At 52.3% G+C, this 27,518-nt stretch overlaps 1 protein-coding gene across 1 annotated transcript; it reads left to right on the top strand.

Annotated features, from left to right (window-relative positions):
- On the top strand, positions 1-27,392 carry GABBR1 (gamma-aminobutyric acid type B receptor subunit 1). The gene is made up of 22 exons (XM_029243199.1): positions 1-50; positions 493-589; positions 1,264-1,467; positions 3,786-3,806; positions 5,286-5,446; positions 8,818-8,952; positions 9,322-9,492; positions 10,554-10,655; positions 11,237-11,302; positions 11,746-11,937; positions 16,930-17,172; positions 17,793-17,856; positions 19,126-19,203; positions 20,549-20,699; positions 21,197-21,329; positions 22,625-22,741; positions 22,838-22,945; positions 23,356-23,449; positions 24,075-24,202; positions 24,779-24,907; positions 25,110-25,253; positions 25,945-27,392. Exons 2-22 carry the CDS (start codon positions 493-495, stop codon positions 26,116-26,118), a joined length of 2,712 nt encoding a protein of 903 aa, XP_029099032.1. The 5' UTR covers positions 1-50; the 3' UTR covers positions 26,119-27,392.
- The last annotated feature ends 126 nt before the right edge of the window (positions 27,393-27,518 follow it).

Raw genomic sequence — 27,518 nt, 5'->3', positions numbered from 1 at the left:
CTGGGGCCTTGAGGCCCGGGAGAGCCGGGGAGCTGGGCCGGAGCGCCGAGGTAAGAGCCAGGGCCCGGGGGAGGCAGTGCTTGGAGAGGGGCGCGCGGGGAGGGCCGAGCCGGGGGTCGGGGGGCCGCGGGAGAAGAGGAGCGGCGGGGAAGGAACCGGGAGCGGCGAGGCGGCCGATCCGGGGAGCGTGGGGAAGCCGGGCTCCGGCGAGCCGCGGGGGCCGGGGGAGAGGAGGTGGTGAGAGGTGGAGTCCCGGGAGGGTGGGGGGGGGCCGAGGGAGGCAGGAGGAGGGTGGGGACAGGCTCTCTCTCCTCCTCTCCCCCCACCCCGCGCCGGGCTCCGCCCCCGCCTCCTCCACGGGGCGCTTTTCGGGTCCCCGGGCTGAGCCGGGTCGGAGCCCGGGAGGCGACCGGAGGGAGGCCGGGCCGCCTCCCGGGTCCCGGCCAGCGCCGGCGGGGCTCGGTCCGGTCCTCACGGCCGCCTCTCACTCAGATGCTGCTGCTGCTGCTGCTGCTGCTGCCGCTGGCGCCACTCTTCCTCCGCCCCCCGGGCGCGGGCGGGGCGCAGGCCCCCAACGCCACCTCGGAAGGTGCACCCTTCTCCGGCGACCTCGGGCACCCCTCCACTCCACTCCCCCTTTCCTCACATCCCCTCTACTATCCCGTCGGCCCTACGTAGCATCCCGGCCTGGCAGCCCCGTCTCCTCGGCCCCACTTTACTACTCCTGACCTCTTTTCCATCACCCCGCATTATTACCCAGCACCCGTTTCTCTGGCCCCCGGTTACCACACTAGGCCCCCTTTCTGTGACCCCGCATTATTCCCTCAACCCCGCCCCTCTTTCTGGGCCCCCCATTGCTACCTCAGTTCCGCCTTTTCCTTGGTCCCACCTTGCTGCCCAGGTGGCCTTGTTAAGACCCCCCCCCCATGCTAATTCAACTCAGATTCTCCTTTAGCCTTTCTTAGCAAACTCACTCGCATAGCATACCCTTTCACGATTTCTTAGTTACTTTTCTCCATTACCCCAACCAGCACCCTTCCCTTCCCACTTGTGAGCTCCTTGTGGCTCATTCCGCTGTGTCCTTCCGCCCAGGGTCTGTACCCCTCCCCACTCTCACCCTCTCGCACCTCATCCCATCCCCTTTGTCCTCCACCTGCCCGTTGACCACGCCCTACCCTCCCCTGCCTCCCGCTGCTGACTCTGCCTTTTCCTTTTTCCCCACCATCCCTCTCTTTCCGCCTGCCTCTGGACTCACCCCCTCAGGTTGCCAGATCATACACCCGCCCTGGGAAGGGGGCATCAGGTACAGGGGCCTGACTCGAGACCAGGTGAAGGCTATCAACTTCCTGCCCGTGGACTATGAGATTGAGTATGTGTGCCGGGGGGAGCGCGAGGTCGTGGGGCCTAAGGTACGCAAGTGCCTGGCCAACGGCTCCTGGACAGATATGGACACACCCAGCCGCTGTGGTGAGTAGCCTCTCAAAGCCCCTCTCCTCTTCAAGCGAATTCTTCTTCCTGTCTCAAACTTAGCATCATTGCTTGCAAGTCAGCACTGTAAATCCATTGTAACTAAATTCACAAGTACATTTACTGAACTACTACTATGTAAGAGGGGCTTTGCTGTGTGCAGTTGCAGGCAGCAAAGTTAGCAGCCTGCACATTTTATTTCATCCTCCCTTCATTAGGCCACTGCCCATTTGAGAAAATAACTTGGTTATTCATCTTGTGAGTTAGTCTCTTTGAGGATTATTAGTGGCAGATTATGCAAAAATATTCTAAAATGATTTCATCACATTTTCGAATACTTGTCTCCAACGGAGAGACCATATACCCCCAAACTAAAACCCAGTTTAACATGAGTATAAGCCAACGATAATAAGGCAAATCTGACTGTGCATCTAAAGTTACATACAGCCACACATTTCAAAGCCAAAGAACCGCCCACTGTAGCTGACTCTGAAGAGGTCCCATTTTATGTGCTTATAGCTCCATCTCGGGTTCCTAGGATGGAAATGCTTTTTCTTTTTCTGTTTTTTGGAATGCGTGGATGCTTACAGGGTTAAGGGAGGAGTGGCGGCTAGAGAAGCTAATCCTTTTAACACCTGCTTTCCTGCAGAGTAGGACGCTTGTGGACCCAAACTCAAATCTGAGCCCCCTCCCTGCTCCCTAGGGGGAAGGAGTCTTCTCCAACTCGCCTGTCTCTATTTTCCTGTCTCCACAGTCCGAATCTGCTCCAAGTCTTATTTGACCCTGGAAAATGGGAAGGTTTTCCTGACGGGTGGGGACCTCCCAGCTCTGGACGGAGCCCGGGTGGATTTCCGGTGTGACTCCGACTTCCATCTGGTGGGCAGCTCCCGGAGCATCTGTAGTCAGGGCCAGTGGAGCACCCCCAAGCCCCACTGCCAGGGTGAGGGGAACAGCTGCCTGCATGCAGCAGATGAGGACGCTTGTCAGAGGATGGGGGTGGGGTGGGAATGGATGGTGGGGAAACATAGGGTGCGATACAAAATGGGGGGCATGGGGGAGGCAGAGGTGAATGCTTAACACTTTCCTCCATCCACCTGCCTCAAACTTGCTGCTGCAGTCCCCGTGTCCACTTTATCTATGCTGGTGGCTTCCTTCCTTTACCTTTCTCTTTTTTAATATCTTCCCCGTGCTCCCAATCCTTGGGTCTCACATTTTCTCCTTTCCTGTGAATCTCTCCCTCCATCACCCTTCTTAAGGTTTAACTACTCCAGTTTTCCCCAGCCTCAGTTCCTTTCTCGAAACTTAGAACTTTCTATGCATAACCTTCTTCTAGAATTGATCCCTCTCCCTTCATTATATACCTGAATTATTGTAAAGACTCAGCAATAAATCATATATCATATTTAGAAAAATCAATAATATTGAAAAGACTATCCGGGGTGGAAAATTATCGGGGTAAAAATTTAAAAGACTTAAAAGTGGGGGCAGAATTGTCAGAGTATTAAGGACAACCAAGGGATGGGGTGGGAAGAGGACAGTCCTTTTCTATACCTCCTGGATTCATTCCCCAAGGGAATCCGTCTTGTGTCCACCGCCCCCTTTTTTTCCATCTAGTTCTGCAAACTTCCCCCTTTCCTGGGCACCCAGATTCTCCCTCTGCAGTCTTCTCTCCTGGGATGCAGGCATACTTCATGCTTCCTCTACCTTTGTAGACACTCTACCTTTCAAGATCCTTGGACCTGGCTTTCCTCACTTAATTATTCTGCTTGTAGTTTACCATTCCATTCTGGAAAGTGGGACTCCCAGCCAGGGGTGGATTTACTACGAAGCTAATGAAGTTTAAGCTCCAGGGTTCCTCACTTACACAGGCCTCTTCTTGTGCTCGAATAATGTAGAAGGTTCTAATAATGTGTTCACATGGTCATAGGTTTTTGTAAAAATTGCAAAAGTAAGATATTTTAACAGCAATAGTTTCAAATCAATTGCATTTGTAATTTTTTTCACTTAAAGAGAGACCCCCAAATTATAATATTTAGGCTCCACAAAACCAGGATCTGCCCATGTTTTAGCTGTTGGCACACCTGTCTCAAATTCTGTTGTCCTATGAGCAATAAAAGAAAACCAACAAGTCCTGACCCACAGCCCCACCTTGCTCTTATCCCCAGGCACCTTCCCCTCAGAAACGCAGGCTTCTGCTCCCCCCCCCCCACCCCGGTCTTCTTCGGCATGGACAGGTGTGGGAGGGGGCTGGGGATCAGGCCTGGGAAGCTGGGCACCACTGGTAACTCTTCTCTGATCCCCGTCTTTCCTGCTGCCAGTGAATCGAACGCCACACTCAGGTGAGATCGGAAACCCTCATCGCGTGCACAGCAATCCCCTTACCCTTCACTCTTCACCCTCCACCCCCAGGGATTCTGCCCCTAGGCTATGAGTTCTTATCCTTCCCATTCCTCCCCCACCTTCCCCCACCCACCCCAGTACGCGGCTGGCCCTTTCTTTCCCTACCTGTTTCCAGCCTCCAGTCCCGGTTTTCTGCGAGGCTGCGGTCCCTCCCATCTCCCCGCTTGGCTGCACGCCCCTCGGCTCCGCCTCCTCCCAGACTCCGCTTCGGCCTAATGGCAGAGCCCCAGCAGGGGGCGGCAGAGTGCTGGGAGACCCGGAGCTTCCACCTCGTCCTCCCCTGTGGGGTTCCTTCCGACCTTCTCTGGAACCTTTCCCTGCCTGCCCCCTTCCTAGGATTTCACCTGCTGACTCCATCAGCCTGGCCCAGCCATCTCACCCATTGCCAGGCCTCACTCTCCCTCCTTCAGCTCCTCCCCACATCCTTTCCTTCCCTACGCCCTTCCCCTTCTCTTTTATCTCAGTTCCTTCTCCCACCACCCTTTCTCAGCCTCTGTCCACCGAGCCCCGTGTTCCCTTCCTCTACCCCCATCACCTCCCCCTGTACCACGGCCCTCCCTCTTCCCCACCCAGCTCTCCCTCTCTCTCCAAAACCTTTCCCATCGCCCTCTCCTTCACCACCCTCAGTCCTTCACCCCAGCTATTCACACCCCCATTGAGACGCTTAGGCGCCAGCCCCTTTTCTCTCGCGTCCCACTCTCGTCCTCCCCTTCTCCATCGCTCGCCCCTCGTGGCTTCAGCCTCCCGCGGCTGCCTCCGCCCACCCCGCCCTCCCGGCACGCCCCTTCGCCTCGTTCCTCCTCCACCAATGTTCCCTTAGGTGGGATCCTTCCCTTCCTCGTCCATCTCTTTCACCCTAGGGGTCGCATCCTCCCTCTCCTCCCCTCCTCTCACACTGTGGTTCCCACAGCGGCGCTCGCCTCCATCCCCGCCCGCTTCCTCCCTCCCTAACTCTGCCCCCCCACCCCGGCTGCCGCGCGCCGCCCTTGACGTCAGAGCCCCCTCCCAGCCCTGCATCTCCCTCCTCCTCCTCCCCTCGGTCGGTCAGTCAGTCCGCGAGGAGAGTCCGCGGTGGCGGTGGCGGTGGCGGGAGCTAGAGCCGTGGGGGCCGTACGAAGCCAACCTCCCCTGCTTCCCCGAGGCCCTATCCCCCTCCTCCGCACAAAACCAGGGATGGAGGCGCTTCCCCGACATCCCCTCAGCAGCCCTCCCCGGGAGAAGTGTCCTCCCTGAGCTCCTCCTCCTCCCCCAGCAGCCACCCCCGCCCCCTGCCATGGGTCCGGGGCTCCCCTCTCCCCGGCTGGGGTGGCCACTGCCGCTCCTGGTGGTGATGGCGGCGGGGGTGGCTCCGGTGTGGGCCTCCCACTCCCCTCATCTCCCGCGGCCTCACCCGCGGGTCCCCCCGCACCCCTCCTCAGAACGGCGCGCGGTGTACATCGGGGCGCTGTTTCCCATGAGCGGGGGCTGGCCGGGGGGCCAGGCCTGCCAGCCCGCGGTGGAGATGGCGCTGGAGGACGTGAACAGCCGCAGGGACATCCTGCCGGACTATGAGCTCAAGCTCATCCACCACGACAGCAAGGTAGCCCCGGACATGGGAGTGGGTGGGAGGTGGGGGGCAGGGGGCCAGCTGCATGTACCTTAGCGTGAGTCGCTCCTGGGGTTGCCAGGCAGACCCCTCCCATGTGTGACTAGCAGAAGACAGGCTGGGGGTGCGCGAGCTCGGGGAGAGTCTCAAGGGCTGGAGGTTCAAGATGAGGGTCTAGGGGTTCAAGGTGGTTAATCACGCTGCAAGGCTGATCCTTCTGCTCCCAGAGACCCTTGGAAGTGCGGGGTTGGGGGGTGGTTGGAGAAACTGGGGATGGGTTTGGGGTATGAGCTGATCCAGTTCCTCCAGAGAGTAAACTAACCCTGGGATGGGTTGGGGGATGGAGGGAATGAGGCGGGAGCTGGATCTGGGGTTTACATTTACCATGGTAACAAGGTAAATCTTGGCAGCAGGTCGGAGCTGGAAGGAATAGGGACCCAATGAGCAAAATTTGGAGGGACTTGAGCGCTCTAGTTTATATATCACAACAAACGGCAAGGTAGCTGTGGTCCCTACCTGACTCTTTCTCATCCCTTCATCCCCACCCCTGTCGCAGATTCCTGGATTGTGGGACTATATGGCATATTATGGTTGGGGAAGGCTAATGGTCAAGGGATGGGCAGAGGCACTAGGAAAATGATGGGATTACAGGTCCACACAGGAGCCCCCGCAGAGCATGGGGATGGTGAAGAGTCGGGACGCAAGGAAGAGAAAGAGAACAGGAAAGAATGGCAGTGGGGAAGGGGGACCAGGAGGAGGGCTGGGGACAGCGAGAGACCCTGGGGAGAGACCCTGGGGAGAGACCCTGGGGCATCATGTGGAACTGGGCTCCGAAGTGTCTTCCCTGCAGCACTGTGGCCTCTCAGATGTGAGAAGGGAAATGGGATGTAGGGTTAGGGGGTGGGGAAGAGGGAGAGGGGGGAAAGTAAGAAAATTTGGGTCCAGGGGTAGTAGGGGATAGTCCTGCAAGATTCCTTTCCCACCCCTATCCCCTACATGAATGATTGGGAGTATGGGGGAAGGATGTGGCACATGGAAGGAAGGCGATTTGGGACCTCAAATCTATCTTCTCTCATAGGAGGCCCCGGAGACTTAAGGGATTGGGGGAGAGTGAAAGAGTACAGAGGGGAGCCCTTGGTGATCTAACACCTGGGGTGGACTGAGGATTTATATTCGTTCTTTAGAACAGCAATCTACACCTAGATATAGGTATGTGAGGAAGGAGCGGGCAGAAGCGGGGTTGAAGATAGTGCGCTTGGGGAGAAGACGGCACAAGGACTCTTAGGGAACTTTGAATCCCTTCTGATGCTTTTACAGTGATTCTCAAACTTCAGTGTACCTAAGCATCCCCAGAGGAGTTTGTTAAAAATACAGGTTCTAAATCCTTGGTCAGGGATGAGTCCCAAGGATCTGCACTTTTTCCAGTCAAAATCCCATGAAGCTAACCCCAGGATGCCTATAGGAAGGGCCGCAGGGCACAGGAAAAGAATTAGTTAGGGTAGGAGAGGCAGGAAGAGAAAGAGGGTCAGATCCCGTGGAGGAGTCAAGCTTAGGAGAGCAAGAGAGGTAACTGGCTATGGGGGTTGGGGGGAGTATGGGGAGAGGGACAGGGAGGGATGGGTGCAGGCTTTAGAACAGGGGATTGAAGGGAGCTAGGGGAGCCCTGGGTGTGAGCTCAAACTCATGCACCATGACAGGTGATTCCCTGGAGGTGTTGGGGAGCAGATGGGGACCCAAGAGAAGGGGGGCTGGAAGAGAAAATAGCAGAGGCAGCGAGGGGGAGATGGAAAGGCAGACAAACTGGAAAGTGTCGTTTCCTGCCTGCAAATCCGGATCCTTGCTCCTTGCGAGAGCAGCAGCGGAGGAAGTCTATTGGAGAGGGGGTGAGAATCACGCGGCGCAAGGGATGTGCGGTGATGAATAGGGCGTGGAAGGGGAAAGGGGTGTAAGAGAAGGTCGGGAAGGAATGAGGAGACAGGAGAGACACTGGAGTAGCGTACATTGCCCTGTTTGCCTGTATCTTATGTGTTCTTATCTGTCCTCATTGTTTCTATTAACCTTCTCTTCAGACAAGAAAGAGAGGGCCACAGAGGGCCCTTGGGAGAAGCTGGGGGCAGGATCTGGAGTGTTAGATGCGGGAAGGTGGGACGTGAGAATGGTAAAGATACACAAAGATGCCCAAGTGGGAGGGATGCAGAACCTTCCAAACGTGCAGTGGAGCAGACACTGAGCGCTGCCCTTAGCAGGGGTGTGGGTGGGCGGGCAGCAGGGAGCTGGTTCTTTGGGCCAGCCTCCCCTGGCTCCCCCTTCTCCAACTTCCCACCGTGTCCCAAATGTCAGGCCTCAGTGGGAAGCGAGCAGGCCCTAGGGGGCCTTCCTTATTTCCTCCTGCTTGCCCCCCACCCCCATATCACCCTCCCCAGTCCCCTCTGTCCCCTCTGCCCTGGCTCCCCACTGGCTTCCATTTCTTCCCCACTTCGTTTGGGGCTCCAGCAGCTTCTGAAATGTCATATTTCAGCAGGAGGGGAACAGGCAGTGGGAGCTCCATGGCTGGCTCTTCCTCCCCTCACTTCCCCTCCTCCCCTCCTCCCCTCCAGCGCCTTGTTTACTTTCCCAGCTCCATTCTTCTCTTTCAGGCACCCCTAAAAGCATCTGGTTTCTTGAGCATCCCATTCTATTTATTCTCCCCAGCTCTTCCCTCATCCTTGTTTCTCCCCACCCCCTTTTGCCCCTGAATGTCTTTTTTTTCTAATGCACCCGTCAAATGTCAGAGCCCAGCAGGAGGACATGGATCCGCTGAGCCAGGACCCCCTGGTGGTCTTGTCCCTGTTCTCTCCTGTTTATTTATCTCTAGCCCTGAAAAAAGAAGAGGGAGAAAAAATAGTAGGTGGGAGAGGGTGTTTGCAGAGGTGAGGGAGGACTCTTCATAATATGGCTTTATGGAGGCTGTCTGGGGACTTGAGGAAAAATTTATTCATATTCCTGCAGACTCTTTTCTACTCACAGATGTTTGGAGCATAGAAACCCGGGGAAAGGGGGCGGGGTGATGGAGCGAAGGTGGGCTAGGGGATGTCTGAGGATGCGCTGAAAGGAGGGAAGGCAGTGTTTGCATACACACTGATGGGGGGTGTGCAGGAGAGGGTGTGGGTAAGGCGCCAGGTGGAAGACAGAGAAGGGTGTTTCACGAATGAGGGGAAAGGAGACTCAGGAAGGAGAAGAAATGGTGATAATGACAAAAGGGTTTCAGCAGAGGGATAGGTAGTGGGGGAAGTAACTAGGTTGTTGGGGGAAAAGAAAAGAGTAGGTGTTGCAGGGAGGGTAGGAGCCCTGGGGGAGCTTCCCTCATCCCCTTCCTCCTTGTTCAGTGTGACCCAGGCCAAGCCACCAAGTACCTGTACGAGCTGCTCTACAATGACCCTATCAAGATCATCCTCATGCCTGGCTGCAGCTCCGTGTCCACGCTCGTGGCTGAGGCTGCCAGGATGTGGAACCTCATTGTGGTAAGCAAGGCCCTGGGGGCCAGAAGGTGGGGCTGTCCCCTGGGCTGTACTAAAGAGGGCGGGTATTGCAGACCACAGCGGGCCCACTTCCGAGATAGAGTCCTTTGCAGACCTGAGCTAGTTGGCCTCCTAGCAACACTGGCCTGCCAGGGCTTCAGCTGACCTGCTCTCCATCAGAAGGAGTGGAAGTCAGCTCAGTGAAAGGGCACCCTGATGGAGGGGGCTTTTGAGAATCACTTTTCCTTGGGCAGAGGTAGGGAGGCTTGGGTAGAGTGAGAGAATCCCAGAGGCGGGGAGGGGTTGAAGGAATTCTCGGCAGCTCTTAGTGAGGCTGCCGTAAACACGTCATCCTGTCCCCATCTCTCGTAGCTTTCCTATGGCTCCAGTTCACCGGCCCTGTCAAACCGGCAACGCTTTCCTACGTTCTTCCGAACTCACCCGTCAGCCACACTCCATAATCCTACCCGGGTGAAACTCTTCGAAAAGTGGGGCTGGAAGAAGATCGCCACCATCCAGCAGACCACTGAGGTCTTCACCTCGGTGAGGAGGCACAGGGTGAAGGGAGCCTTCACTTAAATCCCAGCACAGAGAGATGTGACACGGGATTCATTTGGGGGGCAAAGACCTTGATTCTTTATCAAAAACCCACATTCCGAGTGGGTTAAGTGCATGTTCTTCCTGTAGCCAGAGGAATGAACAAGTTGAGTTTCTGGGACCCTCTCCAACTTTCTGGTTTTAGGATTTTTTTTTTTTTTTCCTGCTTTGAGGTTCTGTCCCGCAGACAGAGAGATTCCAAGTGACCCAGTTCTATTAAAGTAGGTTCACTCTAAAGTTGAGGCAAGATAAGGGAGAGAATATGAGATAAGAACCTATGGAAGTAGTAGATTCCAGAGGCACTCAAGGGGAGGTGGTGGGCGTGTGTGAAGAGAAGAGAGGGAATAGAGAAGGAGGACGGAGGGAGAAGGAGAGAAAAGAGAAGAAAGAGGCAGACAGACGCATGCATGTACATGGTCTGGTAATTGATTCAGAGATGCGGACATGCAAGGAGAGGTGGAGGGGAAGAGGGAAACTTGTGGGGGAAGAAAGGAAACACCTGGCTCTGTACCCAGAGAAGACAGTCTGCTCCCTCTCTTTAGTTCTGTTCTTTGGGTCCTCTATTCACTCTCATGTTCAGTGGCTCTTTAATCCTCCCCCCAACCTTCTCTCAGTGACTCAGGACATTCTCTGAGCCTTTGTCTGTCTGCCCACTTGCCTCTTGAGGTTGACATCATCCTGCCTGTACTAGACCCTGCCTCGTCTTTTCTGGTTCCTCTCTTTTCCTTTCCCCCATTTTGGTTGTCAGGTAGGAGTGGGGTGATGGGGTGACTTCCCTGGGCACAGATCCTCAGGAGGGGCTCACCAAGCACCTTCCCAGCTGGAAGCTACATCCTAAGACTCCAGATGCTTTCCTTCGAACTCTCCCCACCGGGGACAGGGCTGTTGAAGGGAGGTTCAGAACGGCTCTTCCTTTGCTCTGAGAGCGCAGCCCCCTGTACTACCTCCGGTCTTTACTCCTTTGTGCACCCCGTGTCTTTTCTATTTGCTCCTCATCGCCACCCAAGACTCTGGACGACCTGGAGGAACGGGTAAAGGAGGCTGGAATCGAGATTACTTTCCGTCAGAGTTTCTTCTCAGATCCAGCTGTGCCCGTCAAAAACCTTAAGGTGGGATGGCAGGGGGTGATGGGCCCAGCCTGCAAGGGTCTGGGTGGGGAAAACAGTGGTGGGTTGGAAAGGAGAGTCACGCAGGGACAGGTTTTGTTTTTTGTTTTTTTTTGGTATTGAGGTATAATTGACATATGACATTGCGTAAGTTTAAGAAGTACAACGTGTTGGAACCTCCCCGGAGGTTCAGGGGTTAAGACTCCGCGCTTCCAGTGCTCCCACTGCAGGGGGCGTGGTTTTGATCCCTGGTCAGGGAACTAAGGTCCCACAAGATCCCACATGCCTGCACGGCCAAAAAAAAAAAAAAAGTACGATGTGTTGATTTGGTACGTTAATCTATTGCAATTTATTACCATTGTAGCATTAGCTAACACCTGCATCATGTCACATAATTTCGATTCTGTGAGGCAGTAGCATCTCCTGGGGAAGTTTAGCTCCATCTTCTGGCTGACATTTATCTACTACCCATTGAACAGAACCCTGCACTAAGCACTTAGGGACAGGAAATCAAAGCTGTGAAAGTGCTTGGCTTAGTCCCTTCCGGCGTCCCTCAGAAGCTCTGTTCTCTCTCCATTCTGTAGCGCCAAGACGCCCGGATCATCGTGGGACTTTTCTATGAGACCGAAGCCCGGAAAGTTTTTTGTGAGGTGGAGTTGGAATCTGAGGATGGAGGGGCACTGGGTGGGCTCTTTGCCTTGGGTGTCTCCTGGGCTATCCCCTCTGCATCTCTGAACGAATGATCGGAGGTGAGGATTAATACGAAATCCCTGTCTGTTGGCTCTGACTCCACACCTTGTCTTCTCACACATGTGACACTCTCTCCAGGTCTTATTTTCCTATCGCTTTGTGTTTCTGGAGGAGCCTGTGAATCCCATCTTCCCTGTCTGGCTGGAAAAGACCACTTAAAAATAGAGGCTGGGGAGGCACTTAGAAGGAGGAGGAGTCCAGCCTTCCCTACTACCCCCAGACTTGTAGATTTCTTGTTTCAATTCTCTGCTCTTCTCTGAACCTGAAGAGGCTGCATAGTGTCAAGTGAGATAAGACAAAGAAACAAAACAAAGACCCAGCCCCCCTCCTCCTCTGCATTCAGGTGTACAAGGAGCGGCTCTTCGGGAAGAAGTACGTCTGGTTCCTCATCGGGTGGTATGCCGACAATTGGTTCAAGATCTATGACCCGTCCATCAACTGCACAGTGGACGAGATGACCGAGGCGGTGGAGGGCCACATCACCACTGAGATTGTCATGCTGAACCCTGCCAACACCCGCAGCATTTCCAACATGGTGAGTGTGTGAGGACTTGGAAGCTGGCACCTGGGCAGATGGAGGGGACTGAAGGGGTCTCTTAGGTGAGGGGAACAGGTATGGAGTTTGGAGGTCTAGGAAGGCAAGGGGCCTCTGCCTACCCAGAACTTGTTTGCATCGTGTTTCCTGTGGATTCCACCTCTGCTGTGACTTCCTTGGGCAGAAAAGAGAGAGTTAAGAGAGTGGTGTGTTCAGTGGGCCCCTGATGAGTTGCAGAGCTGTTACCATGGAAATAAGGAGCAGTCGGCAAGAAGTCAAATGAGGGAGAGGCGTTAATGACAATATAGATGCTGTATCTGCAAGCACACCTTTATAGGAGTGCTGTTCCTGGGCAAAAATTCGTTTTATTTTCTTGGTGACTTCAGAGCACTGTAGAGTTGCTTAATATTCACTCCTGACTGATACTCAATTAGCTTGGCTTCTGATGCTTTTTTTAATGATTCTCTTTTAGAATTTTAGAAGTAGAAGGGACTTTTGAAATCAGTTAGCCCCAGATAGCTGGTTAGTGACAGACCTGGAGCTAAAAGACACACTTTCTGGTGTGGGAATCAGCCTACAGGTGAGGGGCACAAGTGAGTAGGGTGTGGTGTGGCGGGGAGACCGCTTTCTTGCTCTGCACTGCATCTTAAAGAGTACGAGAATCTTGGGTGAGCTTGATAAGGGCAACCTATGTGTCTGCTTATTATTCCAAGTGTAGCCCCAGGTCTGGAATACCTGCTTTGGAGAGCATGCTAGGGGCGAGTGAATGACTGTAAAGCCACCCTAATATCTTATTTGTTAAAAGTTGTAGTAATAATCACTTTTATGTAGTAAACCAGGAGCTTAGATACATGATTTCAGTGATCCTCATTGCAATACTCTGATGTAGACTTTTCATTTCCATTTTATAGACCAGGAAATTGAGACTCAGAGAGGTTAAGTGATTTATTACAGGTCACCAGCTACTGAGTGGTGAAGCTGGAATTGAATTCTAGTTGAATCTAACTCCAAACCCTCTGCTCTATCACCTCCCATGGAAAACCCTGAAGTCTCACTAACAAGCTTGTACTTTTATCAGCTAACACTGTTTAGCAGATGACAGTTTTTGAGCAAGGGAGAAATAAAATCCAGGAATTTTATTCTGCCGTGGATTGTGATGGAAAGGTCAGTTGCCACAGGTACTCTGATCATGGATACTGTCCTGGGACATTTCCAAGGGATCTTGGTTGAAAAATACGATGGAAAAATTCTGCAAGATCACATCCCTGTAGAGCACCTGAGAAGTGAGTTGTCCCTGAGAACCTGTGGAGGTAGAGGAGCTGGTAATCAAAGCCAGGAAGGCTTGTTGGTACCCTGAGCCCAGGACCTGCCAATAGTGGCTTCTGCCCCATAGCAGGGAACTAGAGGAGCTCCTGATAGGACACAAGGATTTGGTTGGGGGTGTACGGGGACTTCTGGGCTTTTGAACAGGATGAGCTGGAGGGTCTCTTTCTGGCTGTTCATCTCTAGAGAAAGATGGTGTCTGCCTTTGAGGTCTAGAGCTACTGCTAGGCCTGCTCAGTAGCCTAAAATGCCAGGTGAAGAGGTCAAGATTTTTCAGAGGGTAGATGCCATCTTAACAATTGACTAGAGAAGAGGTTGTAGATGAATCAAATAGGACCAAGAGAAGTGGACCAGAAGCAAGGGTCGAGTCTATGGCCCAGAGCCAAGGAGATTTAGAAAAGAAGCAGAGTTGCCTTCACTCTGTAAGGATGGCCTTATGTTTAGATCAGTAGTTCTCAAACTTTAGCTTCTGTCAGAACCACAACTGGGCTCTTCCCTTGGAAGTTCTGATTCAGTGGGTCTGGGGTGGGGACAGGGACTTCACATTTCACCGGGCTCCCTGGGGATGTAGATGCTACTGGTCTGGGGAACACACTTTGGGGACGCTTAGGGCGGTGGTTTTCAATCAGAGGTTGCAATGTTTAGGGACAATTTTGGTTGTCACAACTGGTATCTAGTGAGTAGGCCAGGAATGCTTCTAATCAACCTGCAATGCATAGGATCGTCCCTACAACAAAAGATTATCCTGCTCAAAATGGCAATAGTGCAGAGATTGAGAAACTCTGGTTTAGAGAAAGAGTTTTTAGGAGCCAGATATGGGAGAGTGGATTAGAGTGGTTTTGGAGAAAAGTAGCTCTGGGTTGGAGCTGTACTAGAGATCAGGTACGAGGCAGCACACCTGGGGGTAAGATTGTCAGTAGATTCTGATTGGGATAGAGGTCCCGTCAGACCTGGGTATGATAGAAAATAAAAATCTACCTCAGGATACACATTTTAGATCACCGTTGGGCACCTATTCTCATGCAGAGAGACAGCCAGACAGGGCTGTTAAAAATTTAGGGTCGTAAATTTGTACTTGGTCATTTCACTAATTTCTATGGGTTGCAGAATTTGTGTTCTTCAGTTTTCCTTAAGCCGCCTTGTAGCATTTGCATTTGAAAATTTACAACCATCTTTGCTGACCCAAAGGGGAGAGATTTTTTGGTAATTTTAGTCATGGGTGGGGACAGTGGTGCCCCCAGTGGCCAAGTGTGTTAGTGGTGGTGACCTGGAGCCAGCAGAGAGTATGAGGATCCGGGCAGGGGACGGCGACGTGCGGAGCAGATGATCCTCTTCCCATCTGGGTGATTTTTGGCTGCAGTGTTTACTTTGAACTGATGGTCGGATGGACTTGGAGGCTGAAGCATGACTCAGAAAGTCTCAGGCTATCTAATGTCTGTCAATGGGTGCTCTCGGAGAGAGACATTTCAGCTTACAGAGACAGTGTAGGGTAGTTGGAAGAGTATGGACTTTGAATGGGTTTAAATCCCAGCTCTTCCACGTACTAGCAGTATAACCTCAGGCAAGTGAAACTGTTCCGTGTCTTAGTCTCCTTATCTCTTTCTAAAATGGGCATATAATAGTATTTACCTCATTGGATTATTTGAGAATTTAACAAGTTGATATATGTAAGGCCAATATAAATGTTAGCTATTATTATGATTAACATTATTCTGTTTAAGGAGTGGTGATATTAATGAAACATTTCAACAAAAGAATTAAGAGGACTTGGAGATTTCAAAGAGTCTAAGGTGATTCTAAGGTTTCAATCTTATGAACTGGGGAGTGTTGGAAAAATAGAGCTTATTCTTAGATACTTATAATTTCAGGTTATTGATTATATAGTTACAAATGCCTTAGAGACAGTTGGAGATTCAGGACTTGAAATACTGAGCTGGAATTATAGATTTCAATGTTAGTAACAAAAATGAAGTTGAAAGAGAAAATGTAACTTACTTTATACCCGGCATTTTATACATGTTGTTATTTCATCCTTATAATAACTCTTCAAGGTAGTTAATATTATTCCCATTTTAAAGCTGAATAACTACATAGTGAGGTTTAATAACTTGTTTCAGATTATATAGCAGGTAGGTGGATTAGTTAGAATTAGAAGCCATCCTTCCATTTATCCATCCAATGGACATTTTTCTTAAAGACAATTTTTTGGAAGCAGATTAAGTTCACAGCACCATTTAGAGGAAGGTACAGAGATTTCCTGTCTGCTCCCTGCTTCACTCATTGATAGCTTCCCCCATTATCAGCTTTTCCCAACAGAGTGGTTATAGCTGATGAACCTACGGTGATATATCATTGACACTCAAAGTCCATTGCTTACATGAGGGCTCACTTGGTGTTTTACATTGGGTGGGTTTGGATAAATGTATAATGACATGTACCCACCAAACAGAGCGTTTTCACTGCCCTAATCTATAGACACTTATTATTTGTCCAGAATGGGCTGGGCATAGTGCTGGATGCTGAGGTTTAAGAGCAGAATGGAACCTGGTCCTGTCCTCAAGGGGAGTAGAGCCCAGGCCTTCCTGTCTTCAAAGCCCAGGCCGCTTCCACTGCACCACACTGCCCGTCCTTTGCATTTCCCACTCCCCCGTGTCTCCAGAAAGTTGAATAGAAGGAAAAGTAGGCAGGGCACCAGGAACAAAGATTTATATGTATTCTTCATTCATCTATTCATTTCTTCATTAGAGTATGTTTGTATATTAATAAATTCCAAATCTAGACAGAGTTGTGTAATGCCCCTGTGTATTACCTGTGCCATGCCAAGAGGTGGCCACTGAACCTTTCCTCGTACAGTTTCTGGGAGATAAAGAAGGGCAGAAGGGATTTTCCCCATTACATGGAAGACATTTCCAAAAACTGAAGCAATTTACTTACAGTCATTTAGCTAAACAATGTTACTGCCAGGTATAGAAATTCAGGTCTCTTGATCCATTTCATGACAGAGCTAAAGGAGCTATTATTCTTTTTAGCTTTCTTGGAAAAAAAAAAGACGGAGGGTTGGGAAGGGTGTGGGTAAGGATTGAATAATTGACTTCAAATGTGTGAAGGGTGTTCCTGCAGTCCCAAGTCTTCTGAAAACCCTCCAAGAGACAGTGAACTGAAAGCACACGAGGTTGGCAGGAAGTTAGCATGCTAAAGAAAAATCTTCCTGGTTGACAGAGTGAGGAAGGCTGCGGTGTCACCTTTTCCGGGCTCTTTCAGAATTGGAGGAGCTGTTAGTTCCTGCGTCAGCTCTATTGGGAAAGTCTGAAGGCTGACAGAACACCAACGCTGCCACTCGTCACTGGTGTAGCCAGGTCTTTGCTTTGCCCTCTCTGCTTTCTATCCTTTGCTGTTCATTATGCAGAGCATCTATTTATTAAACTTCTCTGTTTGCAGTTCTGAGCTAGCAGCTGTGCACACTAAGGCCATCGGACCCAGCTAACTCCTGCTCTAGTCTAGTAGCTTCTGATCTGAGACAGACACGTGGGTATATAGTTAAAGATGTTGAATGTACATACTCTCAATCTGACAACTTGCACGCAAACCATCCTTTCAAGTCGAAGTGCCGGAGCAGAATCAGAAGCCCACCCCCGCTCCAATCCTTTCCTCCTGTTCTTCCCTCCCCAGACGTCCCAGGAGTTTGTGGAGAAACTGACCAAACGACTAAAAAGACACCCTGAGGAGACGGGAGGCTTCCAGGAGGCACCCCTGGCCTATGATGCCATCTGGGCCTTGGCATTGGCCCTGAACAAGACGTCTGGAGGGGGCGGCCGTTCGGGAGTGCGCCTGGAAGACTTCAACTACAACAACCAGACCATAACAGACCAGATCTACCGGGCAATGAACTCCTCGTCCTTCGAGGGCGTTTCCGTGAGTTACAGCAGCCCTCACCTGCCTCTGTCCTCCCGTCCAGAGAGAGCCCTTGCAGCTCCTCCTGGAGACACGCGTTCTGTCTCTCTCAGTTACCTCTCTGCAATAATCGGCCTCAGACCAGGGAAGCAGGAGCCCCCAAACCAGAAAGGCCCATGGAAGGCTAGAAGGGAAATGGTATATTCTGTTTCTTTCAACCTCTCCCCTCACTTCTCTTCAGTCCCGATATTTATGAGTCAGATGAAAATTATAGGATTTTAAAAGAGGAAACAGCCTGAAAGATCATCTACTTATTCCTTTTAAAGTGGGGGAAAACAGCGTCCAGAGGGATTTGGTGGCTTTCTCGGGTCACACAGCCAGAAGCCAGGTCCCCTGGTGCTCTATCTGGGGATTTTTCCCATTCAAATCTCCTGGGTGAAGCTTCTTTTCAAAAGAATAATGTTTCTAAAATCTAGGGTATAGGCATCTGGGGTATGTCCTATATGCAGGCAAATGCCATAAATAGAATTCATTCAGAAGCTCGATTACATCAAAAACATAAGGATTCAAAGAGTTCCTGATGTTCTTTTTTGCTCTTGCTTTTATCGCTTTGCCTTCCTCCACATGTTTCTCCCCCTCAGGGCCATGTGGTGTTTGATGCCAGTGGCTCTCGGATGGCGTGGACGCTCATCGAGCAGCTACAGGGTGAGCACAGGCGGGTGAGGGAACGGGGAGGTCGGGGGCCAGGCTGGGGCTGGGCTAGGGCACCGTCTGGGAGGAGAACACCAGGAGGAGACATCAAAAGATTGCCTTCGTGCCTCCCTACCTCCTGCCCGCTCCTCTAATTGTTTTCATCAAGCTTGTAAATAATAATAATAGTAATAATAATAATAATGATAATAAAAAGCTTAGCTATGGGTGGGTTTCTCTGAGTTGCAGTGATTGTGCATGCAGATTGAAAACAGCCACTCTCCTTCCCCAGTGGCCCCCATTTTGATTTGAAAGATTTCCCTTCGGTGGCTTGAGTTGAGGGGTTCATGAATTGTTAGTGGCACACTCATGGACTCAAGAAAAGCCGAATCTGGGAAACCTTCTATTTTTAAAGGGAATCCATTGCATTTCCTTGATTTGTAAATAATTATTTCTAATTTTTCTGTAGTGCGTATAGTTTGGCTTTTCTAGATGGTATTTTCTTATACCTTAGCACACTTCACGTATTTGCAAAACTTCTGAATTAGTTTTTCAACTCCACCCCCATCTCAGCCTCTTAGAGCAGGGCCAAAAGAACCATTTCTTGGCCTCCTGTGAAAAGTTTCTTTCTTTCCTTCCCCCCACCTCCCACACCCTGTCAGATCTTCTTTGTAACCAGGACAAGAGGGAATAGACTTCAGTCATGGTCAAAGGGGTGTGAATTGGCTTTAGAAGGGAGAGTTATGGTAACTGGGGCAGCTCTAGAAATCTTAGGAGTGACTGAATTTCACTTCGTGGCTTTTTAAGAGGCAGATGCAACTTGTCTAAGGAATTAGAAGCCAAGTCAACGGAAGAGAAATTTCTAAAATTAAAATGAAAGCCTCTGGGAAAATAGATCCTGTGATTCTGTCTATCATGAGAGGGGGAATAAGCAGAAACACGTTGAAAGGTTTAGAAGCCAGAATCACAGTGAGAGACATCTTGCTGAGGTGTGAGCCTGTGGAATGGGTGGCAGACATACTGTACAGCCTTCTTCACTGAAGGGCTTTAAGCATATAAGATATTCTTATTTGTTTGCGTTGCCTTGGAATCCACCCTATAGTGCTTTTAAGTCAGATTGCTGATTCAAGTGACCCCCAGGTCCTCCCAAGTATCCTTCAGGGGCTCGGGTGAAGGGAAAATCAGATACGACCATGGAGAACTACTTTAGGGAAGTGGGAGGTTGAGAATGCCTGGGATCGGCTCTTCACCTACCTGTGGTCACTCCTATGATCGTCCATCCAGGTGGCAGCTACAAGAAGATTGGCTATTATGACAGCACCAAGGATGACCTTTCCTGGTCCAAAACGGATAAGTGGATTGGTAAGTGGATCCTGTTTATACTTTCCTTCAACCCCTCTGAACAATTCAGAAAAATGGTGTTTGAATGAGGGTGGGGTGGTAGGTGCCATTAGGTTGAAATATGCTGGGAGATGGGCCAGGGGCTGGGTTTCAGAGAAAGGGAATAAAACCACCAAGACGTGGGTAGGGGAGACTGGTGTATTTGGAGAGGGAATAGGCGGTTGGTAGCAATGCACTCTTAAAAATAGTACATTGCTGGAATGACTGGGGATTAGAGGCAGGGGGTGGGAAATGGAAACTCTATTTGGGTTTCCCAGATGTTCTGGTGACTTGAGGTATCTAAACCAGCTACTTTAATCCTAGAGTTGCCTCTTCAGCTTTGATAGGAAAATGGTTGCTTAAACTGTAGGAGAGGCTGCAAAACCTCATTGAATTGTCTTCTGCTAAAATGTGCTTTTTAAAGAGAAAAAGGAAGCAATTATGTTCTTTGTGTGCTTGGTGAGCTAAATGATAGGAAATGGGAAAGATACTCGAGGTGGGCGAAAGGAGGGCTCTATTGATCAAACAAAGGTTTGGCATCTTGAGGAGGGAGGGGAGACACAGCCCTGGAAGACAGCTGCCATCTGCCCTGCCCAGCTGAAATCTAGTAGTTCTCAGTACTGCTGGAGTTTGGAAATTTTTTTTATAATTTGAATTTAGGACAGTGTCTGTATTGCTATAAATGCTTCATGGCCTAAATTATGCTTTTTTTAAAAAAAGCTAAGCAAATTGAAATTAGTCTTTTTTTTTTTCCTTTCTTTGAACTCTTTGACAAGTTTGAGCTTCCCTTTAATAATAACTGAAAAACACCTTTGGGAATATCACCCCGACAGCAGTAAAATCACGGATCCGTTTTTGAAAAAAATTTCCTCCTGAGGTTAGGAGGCCAGACTCGGTACTTTGAGGGACTTTAGCTTCATGGTTCTGTGATTGTCTTTTGCAGCTTTCGATTTGAGTTGTAAGAGACCTCATAAAATTTATTTCTCAGTATCCCCCTCTTTCCCCTCTGTTTTCCTTTGCCACAAGAAAGACAGAAAAACACAAAGAACAAACAGTAGCAAAAAAAAAAAAAAAGACTACAACTTCAGTGATACAGCTCAGCTTCTAGCTCCATCTTCTAGCCTCATTTCTGATTGTTTCCTAAGAGCCCTAGCATCAAAGAGCATTTGACCTGCAGCGGCCCCTATTCAGGGCAGTTAGGGTCTCCTGTCCTCAGAGCTAAGACCTGGGTGCCCATCAGCAGCTTTGTCCTTCTTCCCTTTCTCCCGCCCCACCTTCATCCCTTTGTCCTCCCTCCTTTCTCATCCCCCTCCCCTGTGCCATGCAGGAGGGTCCCCCCCAGCTGACCAGACCTTGGTCATCAAGACGTTCCGCTTCCTGTCACAGAAACTCTTTATCTCCGTATCCGTTCTCTCCAGCCTGGGCATTGTCCTAGCTGTTGTCTGTCTGTCCTTTAACATCTATAACTCCCATGTCCGGTAAGTTTCTCTTCTGACATTTCCCTGTCCTTTCTGCTTCTCCAAGATAACAGTCATTTGCTTGAAGGGAGTGAGAAGGAAACTGTGTAGCTTCTGAGGCTGTGCATCCTTGAGGTTTCCACTCTGAATTATTGCTTTCCCAGTGACCAATGGGAACAAAAAAGGAGAAACCAGCTATAACTCCCATCCTTGCTCCAAAGCAACTAACGGAAAAAAAAAAAAAAAAAAGCCTTTGGGACCGGGTAGCACAGTGTACGGCTCTAATAGATTGTGTGTGGCGGGGTCCCGTGCAGGAAGCCCTCTGCAGCCCCGCCACGACCCAGCTGGCTTTGTCTCTCGAGGCTCCGCTGCCTGCTCCAAACCTGCCTTCCTCTGCCCCCGGCCCTGAGGTTGGGGTCAGGCCCTTGTAGGGCGTTTGGGGAGCTGAGCCTCCCTGGAGAGGAGGGGTAATTCTGCTCTTCTCCCTCTCCCACCCTCTGCCTCTGCCTCTGCCCTAGTTACATCCAGAACTCACAGCCCAACCTGAATAATCTGACTGCTGTGGGCTGCTCTCTGGCGTTAGCTGCCGTCTTCCCCCTCGGGCTGGATGGTTACCACATCGGGAGAAGCCAGTTCCCCTTCGTCTGCCAGGTGAGGAGGGGGTGGCAGGTCCCTTGCAGAGCATGGCTCTCCCGGCCCCTCAGGAGCGCCTTCTGTGATGCGCCATCCCCTGCCTGTCCTTCTCCTTGTCTTTCCCTGACCCTTGTCCCAGTTCCTTCTCCTGGCATCGCCCCTCTGGTCTCTGTCTGGCTCCGTCCCTTCTTTCTGTGCCTCCAGAACTTTTCATTCTGGAGCTCGCCTGTCAGTTCCAAGGTTGCCATGGCATGTCTTGCAGAGAAGAGGGGGAAGGTATTGAAGGCGAAGGAAGGGGGTCTTGCGCAGAGAACCCTTGGACAATGGTGGCCTGTCTGTGGCATGGGGGCTGAGAACAAGAACTGGGGACTTCCCGTGGGAGCCTTAGTTGTGGTTCGGAAGGACGGAGGCGGGGATCTGAACCAACAGCAAGGAGAGCTGGGGGAAGGGACCACTCTCACACAGGGAGGAGGCCTTGTGGGACTCTTGGTACATGGAAGGTTCTGGGGCTGCTTCAGCAACAATATTTGTTTGGTTCTCTCTTATGCTGGTGGGAAACACCCACCCTTTTCCCTGCCCCTGCTTACTCCTTTCTCCTCTGCCCTGTGCCTGTCCTGATCATGCACATGGCATTTGTGCACACATACACCTACAGTTCCTCAGAGGCTCTCTGTCCCCAGTGAGACCTAATGCAGTGGGAGAGCAGACAATTAGCTGCAGTGACATATGAGAGGCTTCTGCTGTGGGAGCAAAGAGAAAGCAGCTCACTGTCAGAGTAGCTGGGCGGACCTCACCAAAGGCGGCATTTGAATAGTGAAGGATGCAGGGGATTTTGTCAGCTGGAGAAATAAAGGATGGTTACTCCAGGAGCAGAGGGAGCATCCTATGGGTAGCAAAGACTCAAGGGTGAGGGCGAGCAAATGAGCAGTTCAGCAGGGCTGGGGCACGGGGCAGGTGAGGGCCTGGGGGGAGATGAGCCTGGGAATTTAGGTGGGACCGTGTTGTGAAAGGCCTCTTGCCACATCTGGAGGTGTTCAGGCTGCAACCTGTAGGCACTGGAGGACAGTCAGAAGTGACTAAAACCCAGTCTTTTAGCACGATCACCCAGGTGGCAAAGTAGCAAAGGTGGATGGGAGGAATTTGTGAAAGGTAGGGAGACTCGCCACCACCCCGCTGCTCCCCTTCCCCCCGGCCCCCCTACCAGCTGCGTCCCGCCTTCCTTGTCATCTGTCCCCTCCTACAGCCTGCCCCATCCTGGCACAGTCCCACCTGTTGCCCCGCCCTGTTCTTTCCTGCCCTCTCTCCTTTCCTAGGCCCGCCTCTGGCTCCTGGGTCTGGGCTTTAGCCTGGGCTACGGCTCCATGTTCACCAAGATCTGGTGGGTCCACACGGTCTTCACAAAGAAGGAGGAAAAGAAGGAGTGGAGGAAGGTGAGCTGCTTCCGATGCCTCGGTCCCTAGCGCCTTGGCTCTCGGGGTTTGGAGGACCCCCACCCCAACTCGCCTGTACTCCGTGTGTTCACCCAGACCCTGGAGCCCTGGAAGCTGTATGCCACGGTGGGCCTGCTGGTGGGCATGGACGTCCTCACCCTCGCCATCTGGCAGATCGTGGACCCTTTGCACCGGACCATTGAGGTACCGCTTGGGAGAAGGCCCTGTGGTCAGGAGGCCGAGGGGGGCTCAGTGGTGGAAGGGCCTCCGGCGCTGCATGTGGTCTTGAGGAGAAGAGCCGCTCGTGGGAGGTGTTTTCCAGCCCAGTGCCTCTCAGCAGCTCTACCTCCTTCCTGGAGGGAGCTGCACCAGAGGCTCTGGATTCCTCTGAAGAAAGGAAGTGGTGGGGAGCTGGCAGGATGTGCAGACTTCAGATATCATGGAAAGTGGGGGAACAAGCACTTTTAAGGTGTTTAGGCAAATGCTCCCGGGATCTGGCATCAGAATTGAGGATCTCATCAGAAAGAGGGGGCAGAGTTGGGAGTCAGGGATTGAGCAGAGGTGGGAAGGGGAGGATGGCAACCGTCTTTCCTGTGGCCCTGTCTCTCCCTTAGACTTTTGCCAAGGAGGAACCGAAGGAAGATATCGACGTGTCTATTTTGCCCCAGCTGGAGCACTGCAGCTCCAAAAAGATGAATACATGGCTTGGTGTGTGGGACGTGGGGGAAGATGCCACTAAGGCAGGGGGTGGGGTGGGGCAGGGACAGTAGCTTTGGAGGGAGAAGTGTCTTTGGAAAAAGGCAGAGAGCTCACGTCCACCCAGTGCGAATGTCGTCCTGTTTGTCATTGCACTAATCTTTTCTGAGAATGGGGAGAGTTGGTCTTTTGCGTGAGGAGCTTAGGTCTAACGCAGGGATGAGGCAGAGCTTGTATTCATCAGAGGGATCAGTGATGATGCCTCACCCTCATCTCCAGACCTGACACCATCTCTGTCTGGGGCTGTGAGGGGTCAGGCCCCCTTTGGCCTTTTTAGCATCCCTCTGACCTATGAGCACAAATGGCAAACCTACCCTCAGTGTGGAAAGCCGTCTTCCCACCTGGAGAATAAGGGAGTGAGACACTGTGTGAGTGAGGTCGGGGCGAGTTGGGTGGACAGTGGGGGCAGCGGACAGGGAGGGGTGTGCTAGGTCAGAACGGGTGGATTGGAGAGGAGGCCCCCTTTTCCTTGTGGGGCGACCAGGAGGAGTAGCAGCAGGTGGAGAGCACAGAGAGCAGGGGAGTGAGTGCAGCCTGAAGGTCTGGTCGCCCGCGTGACCCTTTCCTGCCATCCTAGGCATTTTCTATGGCTACAAGGGGCTCCTGCTGCTGCTGGGTATCTTTCTTGCTTATGAGACCAAGAGTGTGTCCACCGAGAAGATCAACGACCACCGGGCTGTGGGCATGGCCATCTACAATGTGGCGGTGAGCTCCCCGGACCCCTGGCATCGACCCTGGGGACGGACTATAGCAACCCAGGTGGAGTGGCCTGGGACGAATCAGGTGCCAGATGTGGGGTCAGCTGGGTGGAAGTCTTCAAACGTTTTTTAATGTCTCGGATTTGTTAAGCACTTTACAGTCTATAAAGCACACATTAATCTTCATACAGCCACCCAGTGAAGTGGATATTAGCATCCCCACTAGATAGATGAGGAAGCAGAAACAGGTGAAATTACTTGTCTGTGGTTCACAGGCTGGAATCTGGGTCGAGATTTCCTGTCAGGGATGCCCAGGGACTGGCTCTCGGGGACTCTGATGTGTGTATAGAGGTCCTGGGAGCTCCTGCCTTGAGGGAGGGGTTGACCTAGAGCTGAAGCTGGGTTGGAACAGTTTGTTTGGCATTCTTCTCAACCTAGAGTTGAGGACGATCCTGACTTTGGGTCCTTTTCAAATGGAAACTTCCCCAGGAACCTGTCCCCATAGACTCTCTCCCGGGGAAAGAAGACCTCGGCTCTCGTCTGAGCCGGCAGATCTGCGACCCCAAACATGTTCTGCCCCCAGGTCCTGTGTCTCATCACGGCTCCGGTCACCATGATTCTGTCCAGCCAGCAGGATGCGGCCTTCGCCTTTGCCTCTCTCGCCATAGTTTTCTCCTCATACATCACCCTGGTTGTGCTCTTCGTGCCCAAGGTGTGGTTCTGGGTGTCCTCCCACCCTCTCCAGCCCGTGTCCCCTCCACGCCTTCGTCGCATGTCCCCTCCTCCCACTTCATCCCTTGTTTCGGGCCCAGCTTGTTCCTCTTGTTTTCGTTCTTTTCAACTGCAAGCCGCCGTCAGCTAAGCGCTGACACAGCCCCTGCTCGGCCATCCATGCCCCTAACCTCCACCCCCAGATGCGCAGGCTGATCACCCGAGGGGAGTGGCAGTCAGAGGCGCAGGACACCATGAAGACGGGGTCCTCGACCAACAACAACGAGGAGGAGAAGTCCCGGCTGTTGGAGAAGGAGAACCGTGAACTGGAGAAGATCATTGCTGAGGTGTGCGGTGAAGGCAGGGCTGGTGGCGGGTCCGGGAGGCCCATGTCTCAGGTCCGGCTTCTGGAGGCAGAGTCTGAGATCAGCCTTCCGGAGCCTGTGGTTTACCAAGGGAGGGTCTCAGGAGACAAGCGGCCAGGGAGTGAGCGGAGGAGGACAGGGAAGGGGAAAGGGTGGAGCTGGCCTCAGGTAAAATCGGGTGCTAGCCTCGGCAGGTGGGGGCGGCTCTGGAGCACAGCTGCACGGTTGGCTTCACCTGCGGAGGAGCCGAGGGGGTGGCCCTGGACTGGGGGTGGCTGGCTGCGGGCCTTGAGTGTACCCTCCAGCGAGAGGGGTCTGGGCAGGTCCCCAGGGTGTCCACTGTGCCCCCGCTGTAGCTAGAGGCCAGCGCAGTGTCAGGCTATGGGGGTGCTCAAGCTGGGTTGACACCAATCTGTGCGTGAGTTACTGGAAGCTGTGTGCACGGACCTGTGTCCCCTCCCCCCCAGCCCCTGTGTCTCCCAGATCTCTTTCCTTCACCTGGTGCCCCACTGTGTTCTTTCGGCTCTCCCTGTTCTTTCCCCCATGCCTCGCGTTACTTTCTTCTGCCAGTCTGCCCCTGCGTCTCCCACACAGTTTCCTCTGCCTCTCTTTCCCTCCCCCAGCCCTTCCTGACTTCCTGTCTCCCACTCGCCCAATTGTTTTCTTCCTCCAGAAAGAGGAGCGAGTCTCTGAACTGCGCCATCAGCTCCAGTCCCGGCAGCAGCTCCGCTCCCGGCGTCACCCTCCGACACCCCCTGACCCCTCGGGGGCCCTGCCCAGGGGGCCCCCTGAGCCCCCCGACCGGCTTAGCTGTGATGGGAGTCGAGTCCACTTGCTTTACAAGTGAGGGCGGTGTAAGGGGAGACAGGCCAATAGGCGGAGGGAGAGGGAGAGGGAGAAGGGGAGGGGGGTTGGGAGGAAGCAGGGGATACCAGCCCCAGGTGGGAAGAACACTACTCCGTCCCATCTCTTGTAAATACCTGCCCCTCTGCAAGCCCCGGGGTTTTCTGGGTCTCCAGTACTCCCGGAGCCAGGCCCTGTTCTCTCATTCGTTCGTATGATTTTCTATCTCTACTTCATAACCTAGTTTGTACCTGGCCTGAAGCTTCTCACTCACTGGCTCCTCAGCAGCCTCACTACATACACCCTTTTCTTTTCCTCTGTCTCGTTGCCACGGCAACCCCACAGCTCCCTTGCCTTTGTGCTCTGCTCCCATCCAGCAGGGGTCTCCCCAGAGTGCTCTCTCTACCCTAACAGGGCCTGGCCATCTCTCGCACCATCCTAATCTCCTTCCAACCCACTTGCCCCTCCACACATCCACAAGTTTTGTTCCTCTTGAATTTTGCTTCTGCAGGGCACTCATTCTTGTTGCCAAGGCTCACATTCTCCTCTCTGCCAGACACACATTCATCCTCCCCTCCCCTGCTCGTTCCCACTGCACAGGCTCCTGTGTGCGCACGCGTTTCACACGTGCTTTCTCCACCCTTCCTGTGGCCGCATATGCTCCATTGTATTCCCTTCCCTCATGGCTGTGTGTGCCCCTCTCATGGTCATGGGTGTGTCCTTGTGAGGGCATGTGTGGGTGGGCGTGTGCCATTTGTCTAGCATGTCATCCCTGTGTGCACACATCCAAGCTTATCCATGCACTTTCCCTGTGTGCCCTCGTGGTGCCTTGCGTACCCTCTTCTTTCTGCACCTTAAAATCATTCTGTTCTTCTAACGGAGTCATATGCACCCACCCTGGCCACTGTTACGCACTTTTCCCCAATTCATGTTTGGTGTGGCTGCCCACATCCTCTCTTTGTCACACTTGGTTTCCGCTCGCACTCTCCAGCCTCTCCTTTGCGCTCATGGACCACCCTCGGTCCACACTCACAATCATCCTCTCCCAAGAGTGCTCCCTTTGGTTTTGTGTTTTTCTGGGGGAAAGAAAGGAGAAGAAATGGGGGCGGGTTTGGGGAGCTGCTTCCAGTGGATATTCGGTGAGAATCCTGACCAAAGGAAGGCACCCCTGACTGTTGAGATGGAAGATGGTCCTATGGGGCGGGAGGTGGCATCCCTTTTGCACTGTGGTGTCTCTTGGGGAAGGAGCTCCCCAGATCTCAATAAACTAGTGAACGGAGTGACTCAGCACCTTGTTCTTTACTGTGAACAGAGTGGGCTTCAGCCCAGGGAGGGAGGCTCGGGAGACTCCACGTTGATGAAAAGGCACTGCAGTGGAGGGAATGGAAAAAGGTGTTTTATTGA

This window comes from Monodon monoceros, unplaced genomic scaffold, assembly GCF_005190385.1.
Source record: "Monodon monoceros isolate NGI ecotype Baffin Bay Population unplaced genomic scaffold, NGI_Narwhal_1 Super_Scaffold_3, whole genome shotgun sequence".
NCBI lineage: Eukaryota > Metazoa > Chordata > Mammalia > Artiodactyla > Monodontidae > Monodon > Monodon monoceros.
The sequence above is the reverse complement of the archived record's forward strand: the minus strand, read 5'-3'. Positions and strand labels throughout refer to the sequence as shown.

What these genes read in the sequence shown, in the direction of transcription:
- GABBR1 (XM_029243199.1), top strand. Translation starts at nt 493, where the DNA reads ATGCTGCTGCTGCTGCTGCTGCTGCTGCCGCTGGCGCCACTCTTCCTC. An exon ending in GGATGTGGAACCTCATTGTG is followed by an intron (nt 8,953 to 9,321) that starts GTAAGCAAGGCC and finishes CATCTCTCGTAG; the next exon opens with CTTTCCTATGGCTCCAGTTC. An exon ending in CCCGGAAAGTTTTTTGTGAG is followed by an intron (nt 11,303 to 11,745) that starts GTGGAGTTGGAA and finishes CTCTGCATTCAG; the next exon opens with GTGTACAAGGAGCGGCTCTT.